The following is a 6,610-nucleotide window of genomic DNA, read 5'->3' on the forward strand; positions in this document are numbered from 1 at the left end:
GTGAAAATGAGTATACTACCCAAAGCAATTTATAGATTCAATGCAATCCCTGTCAAGCTACCAACGGTATTCTTCACAGAGCTAGAACAAATAATTTCACAATTTGTATGGAAATACAAAAAACCTCAAATAGCCAAAGCTATCTTGAGAAAGAAGAATGGAACTGGAGGAATCAACCTACCTGACTTCAGGCTCTACTACAAAGCCACAGTCATCAAGACAGTATGGTACTGGCACAAAGACAGAAATACTGGTCAATGGAACAAAATAGAAAGCCCAGAGATAAATCCACACACATATGGACATCTTATCTTTGACAAAGGAGGCAAGAATATACAATGGATTAAAGACAATCTCTTTAACAAGTGGTGCTGGGAAAACTGGTCAACCACTTGTAAAAGAATGAAACTAGAACACTTTCTAACACCATACACAAAAATAAACTCAAAATGGATTAAAGATCTCAACGTAAGACCAGAAACTATAAAACTCCTAGAGGAGAACATAGGCAAAACACTCTCTGACATACATCACAGCAGGATCCTCTATGACCCACCTCCCAGAATATTGGAAATAAAAGCAAAAATAAACAAATGGGACCTAATTAAACTTAAAAGCTTCTGCACAACAAAGGAAACTATTAGCAAGGTGAAAAGGCAGCCTTCAGAATGGGAGAAAATAATAGCAAATGAAGCAATGCACAAACAACTAATCTCAAAAATATACAAGCAACTCCTACAGCTCAACTCCAGAAAAATAAATGACCCAATCAAAAAATGGGCCAAAGAACTAAATAGACATTTCACCAAAGAAGACATACAGATGGCTAACAAACACATGAAAAGATGCTCAACATCACTCATTATCAGAGAAATGCAAATCAAAACCACTATGACGTACCATTTCACGCCAGTCAGAATGGCTGCGATCCACAAGTCTACAAGCAATAAATGCTGGAGAGGGTGAGGAGAAAAGGGACCTCTCTTACACTGTTGGTGGGAATGCAAACTAGTACAGCCACTATGGAGAACAGTGTGGAGATTCCTTAAAAAACTGGAAATAGAACTGCCTTATGATCCAGCAATCCCACTGCTGGGCATACACACTGAGGAAACCAGAAGGGAAAGAGACACGTGTACCCCAATGTTCATCGCAGCACTGTTTATAATAGCCAGGACATGGAAGCAACCTAGATGCCCATCAGCAGATGAATGGATAAGAAAGCAGTGGTACATATACACAATGGAGTATTACTCAGCCATTAAAAAGAATACATTTGAATCAGTTCTAATGAGATGGATGAAACTGGAACGTATTATACAGAGTGAGGTAAGCCAGAAAGAAAAACACCAATACAGTATACTAACGCATATATATGGAATTTAGAAAGATGGTAACAATAACCCTGTGTACGAGACAGCAAAAGAGACACCGATGTATAGATCAGTCTTATGGACTCTGTGGGAGAGGGAGAGGGTGGGGAGATTTGGGAGAATAGCATTGAAACATGTATAATATCATGTATGAAACGAGTCGCCAGTCCAGGTTCGATGCATGGTACTGGATGCTTGGGGCTGGTGCACTGGGACGACCCAGAGGGAGGGGAGGGAGGAGGGTGGAGGGTTCAGGATGGGGAACGCCGGTATACCTGTGGTGGATTCATTTCGATATTTGGCAAAACTAATACAATATTGTAAAGTTTAAAAATAAAATAAAATTAAAAAAAAAAAAGATTAAAGCAGAATGCTGGGTAAGGAAAGAAGAGAAAATAACGGAGAACCTTCCCCCTGTATCCAGCCTTTGACAGTTTAACATGGAAGATGCTGTGAGTCCTACAAACAAGGCTGTTGAAGGTTCCCAGATCTGGGTCTCTGCTTCCTGGGTAGAGACCTGTGAGTCGGAAGTTCTGAACAGCCATAAACCAGCATCCAGGTGGTCTGTGAGGCCCTCGCCAAAGGCATTTTGTGATTTATAACCAGATGTTCTGTCATGATGGAGCTTCCTGTGGGTTCTTTACTTGACCTGAGCACCACTGTAAGTGTGCCCCATTTCCGAGAGCACAGGGAGGCCCCCACATCCATTGAGGGGTCCTCAGCCCAGAACGGCTTTGGCTCAGGGGCACAGCTCCAGTGGGAGCTCCAGGCATGGGACCTTTCCCGACAGGAAGGGACACTTCTTCAGGACACAGGGCTGGGGTCTCTCAGCAGTGGCTGTCTCCAAGAAGGTCCCTCTCTGAGCTCCAAACCTAGCCCAGTGGTCTTCCACGAGGCCCTGGGCCTGCAGCCTCACCTGGGAATTCAGCAGGAACACAAATCCTTGGGCAAGGGGTGACCTACCCAGGCCTCCAGGTGACTGCAGCCTGCTGGAGTTTGGTGAGCTTGTGTTCCTGGGCCCAGGAGGTCATCTCTCTGTTCTGGACATTGACCACAGCTGGTCAGACCAGGAGGCGTTGTTCCTTTAGCAGGTGCTAAGTGAGGACTGTGTGGAAGGGCATACCATCTTGGTAGACTAATTTTAGCCCTCAAGAGTCATCACCCCAGTGAAAAAATAAGCAGGGGGCTCATGTTTTGGAAAGGATGGTACAACACCTCCTCAGAGAAACAGATGCTGACAGTGGGCCCCTGGACTTACCTGTGAATAACCTGGACTCTCAAAAAGAGGCGAGGGCTGGCTCCTTGCAGTCTAAGCATACCCAAGTGTTGCAAAGCCACAGGGTGCCCAGCAGTCCCTTGGACAGTCTCGTCTCACCAGGCCCCCAACTGATGGTGACTTCATCCCTGAAAAAATGGAAACCAATTCCAAACGTTGCATATTCTTAAACATTGGATCCCATGAGGTCTAACTCAGTGTCAGCTGGGGCCTGCTACTGAGCAAGCATGCATACATTCTTTATGTTATGTTTTAGGAGCAATGGTGAGAATCACAGTGGTTCTCATCGTGGGCCCCCCTACCTGCCTCTGCTTGTCCGGAGCGGCAGTGTCTCCTGTCAGGGGAGGGGGCCCCTGAGGACACCTGATGCTGCCCTGGCTATGCAGGGGCTTTGCGAGCATTCATTTGCACTACTGCCCTTCCTCATTCTCACTTTCTTTTCCCCACCAAGATCCTTCTTTCAGGGGACCCTTGGGAGGGAAAGCGGTTTGCTCATTTAGGAAAGTGGTGTCCTTCTTCCCAGTGAGTCCCTCATCCTACTCCTGGAAGCTCCTCCCATGCCTGTCCATCTTGTATCCAGGTGAATTCTTAGTCTGGCAGATTTGAAATGCAGACTTCGCCTCCTAGCTGTGTCTTACCAGGAAAATCCATGGACAGAGGAGCCTGAGCAACTGAGCACATACACACACACACACACGTGCACACGCATGCACACACAGCCACACACACACGATCTCAGCCAGACAACAAGTAGCCTTTTGAAATTCCAGCATGGATTCTGCCCCAACACCTCCTTTTCCCAAAGGTAGTGTTTCTGGTGTTCTTTTAGCTTCCCTATTCTGAGCATTTCAAAGTTCTCACAAACCCAGCATGCTCTGGGGAGAGGCCTGACCTTGTCCAGAATGTCTTAGAGTGGCCTCAGTCCCAGGCTGGGGACATCAGGGTTCCCAAGCCAGCCTGAGGCCAGGAGGCAGGAGGTGAAGGACCATTCCTGGCCCTGCCAGACACTCACTGTGTGGCCCCTAGGTTTACCACGTGCCTTCGCTGGGCTGGGGAAAGCTGTCCAGACCAGGAGGGCTGTTAGCGTAGAGTATCCAGAAAACTTTTATCTGGACATCCTGACTGAGATATCAGTGATACCTGCTCAAATCAGAGACCCACTATTGCTAAGCCGCAGTGTGATTAAAAGCATAATAGGAAACCAGTGTGAGAGGAGTCTAGAGCTGAGAGTACCTGGAGACGGGGAAGCCACGTGGGGACAGGTCAGGGTGACGTGAAAGAGGCAAGGTGCAGGGGCCAGCTTGGGGGTCTTGGCCCTGTGGCAGTACTGGAAACAGGCTAGGGACCGGGACGTTGGACTCTGGAACAGGAGACTCGAAATTGGGCAGCACACATGTGGCACACAGATCTGACCACAGGGAATTGCAGAGGCTGCCGGTTGAGGAGAATTTTGGATCTTGGCTGCCTTCTGTTCATAGTGCCTGTAATTTTGTGTTAAGCGTCTTCCCAGGAATTAGCCAGCAGTCCAGATCGTGAACCTAGGCAGCTCCTGCCACATGATCCAGCTCGCCTACTTCCAGGTCTCACGGGGTGGTCTGCCCTGGCAAGGTGTGACAGTCAATGCCGCTTACCAGTCGGGGTCTCCATTCGTCACTGATTCACCCCTTCATTCACTTTCTCTGTTCACACCTTGTCTGGTCTCTGGCTGCCAAAGCCCCTGATCTTCTCGCCCTGTAGCTGTTTTTATACTAACTTTGGACACATTGGAGTTTCTTTTTTAAAAATGTATTGCCCTTTTTCAGTTTTCATTTCATTTGGGAACCAAATTTGTTTTGCCCTTAGCATATCTTCAAGTCTTCGCTGAAATACATTCAGTGACGATATCATTTTTGGACACATGATAATAAGTTCTCACTAATTCTTTCCCAAAGAAACAAAAGCGTCCAAGGGCAAGACTCCACACTGTTCAGAATGAAGCCTCATTTGTGCTTCGTGTAGCATGCCACGCTGCCAGGGTTCTCTGAGTGTGGTCCCGGCCAGCAGCTGCAGCAGCACTTGGGAACTTCACAGAAATAGAGATACTCGGGTCCATTCAGCCCTGCTGGATCAGAAACTCTGGGAATGGGTCCTGCATCTGTGTTTTCACGGCCCTCCTGGTGAGGTGGATGCACCTTGATGTTTAAGAATCACTGCCCTTATGAAACAGAGGGTTCTGGTTCATTGGGTGAGCTGCGGGGCCAAGCCTTTGCCTCCGTGCCCTGCCCCCTTGGGAGCGGGGACACAGAAGGGGGAAGGGGTGCAGTCACCTGGGCTTGGCTTGTCTGGATTAGAACCCTTCCCAGCCTGATGCAGGGTACAGGGCAGTGGAGACCCAGTTCTTGTTCTGGAATTCTTTACTCCAGGGGAGATGGGTGGAGAGACATTTTAGCAATTTAACTAGCAAATAATTAAACACACCAGTGTTTACCGTAACATAAACTCAGGTATGTTATTTTGCAGACCATAAAAGTCTCGTGAATTTTTTTTAAGGAGAAACAGGAATTCACAACCTTTTTCCACTTTTTATGAACTGACTGTGCTTCCCTGGGGCCAGCCAGGGTCAGGGTGATCCTCCTCTGCCCTCAGACAGGCCTGTCTGAAAAAAATTTGAAAAAATTTGAGCAGCAGGGTATCTTCCTGGGCTAAATCCCCCTGACTGAGGACTAGGGGGCTCACGCCCAGCCAGCCTGAGTGAGCTCTGGGCTTCCTGACCCCAGCAGAAAAGTCACTATGGTGTCTGCCGTGTCTTCTGAGACTGTTGGCTATTCCAGCCGAGATAGAATCACGGACTGACGCAGCTCCAAGGGGAACATGGGTCATGTGAAACTGTGGCCATGCCGGGAGGTGTGGGAGCTGGCTTCCCTTCTCCCCATGGCCCCACCTCGGGTGGCTCTGGAAGGGCCTGGCCCGGGCCCCAGTGTGAGTTCCAGGCCCCTGGGCCTTCACAGATCCCTTCTCCCTAACAGACACTAACGCAGGTATTTGATGACTATGTGGTGTAAGGGCAAATGTAATACAAGCTGGATTGTATTCTTTTTCTCTCCGGGTTTTAAAATATTTGCTTGGGCCTCTGGAGGTGTTGTGAGCCCTCCCGCGCCAGCCTGCTGGGCCTCATGGAGAGTCAGCCCTGCAGGGTGTGCCTCTGAGTGCTACACTCAGAATAACCCAGCACTCTGCTTGTTTAGAAAATCGGCTGTGATGGCATCATCGGGTCTGCGGCCAAAGAAGACCGGTGTGGGGTCTGCAGCGGGGACGGCAAGACCTGCCGCGTGGTCAAGGGCGACTTCAGCCACGCTCGGGGCACAGGTGAGCTCGAGCCTCAGGAAAGGTGGCCCCGGCCACTGAGAGCAGACGGGTGAGCGCGGTCCCCAGGGTGTTGCTGCAGCAACCGGACAGCCTACAAGTGCTGTGCATTTTATTGCCCCAAAGCCAATCTTACTGGATCCTCTCTTGACCAAAGTCAATGATCACTTGGCTTCCTTGCATCTTACATGTATGGACCAGTTAATAATAGTTAGGGAGGCTTCCCAGGTGGCACAGCAGTAAAGAATCTTCCTGCCATTGCAAGAGGCGCAGGTTCGATCCCTGGGTTGGGAAGATTCCCCTGGAGAAGGAAATGGCAATCCACCCCAGTATTCTTGCCTGGAGAATCCCCAGGGGCAGAGGAGCTTACGAGCTTGGTGGGCTACAGTCCACGGAGTTGCAAAGAATTGGACACAACTGAGTGACTGAGCACGCACCCACAATAGTATTTAGGGCACCCTGCACTTTAGTCTTAGGATTTCTGAAAGGCAGAGAAAAACATTATAGCCAGAATGATATGTTTAGGTTCTTTGACCTGAATAGTCTGTCCCAGTGCTGTGGGTTGGCCCCCGAGGTCCATTCTCATGCAGTGGCTCCCTGTCCCACCAGCCTCCCCCCA

General features: G+C 49.0%; 1 protein-coding gene across 1 annotated transcript in view; it reads left to right on the plus strand.

Moving 5' to 3' along the window:
- The window catches only part of ADAMTS17 (ADAM metallopeptidase with thrombospondin type 1 motif, 17), a 409,319-nt gene that overhangs the window by 287,295 nt on the left and 115,414 nt on the right, over nucleotides 1-6,610 (plus strand). Inside the window, exon 15 of the mRNA XM_010845854.1 lies at nucleotides 5,874-5,994. Coding sequence (XP_010844156.1) covers nucleotides 5,874-5,994 — 121 coding nt within the window. The remainder of the gene's footprint in view (nucleotides 1-5,873; nucleotides 5,995-6,610) is intronic.

Source organism: Bison bison, unplaced genomic scaffold (genome assembly GCF_000754665.1).
Source record: "Bison bison bison isolate TAMUID 2011002044 unplaced genomic scaffold, Bison_UMD1.0 scf7180017864224, whole genome shotgun sequence".
Lineage (NCBI taxonomy): Eukaryota > Metazoa > Chordata > Mammalia > Artiodactyla > Bovidae > Bison > Bison bison.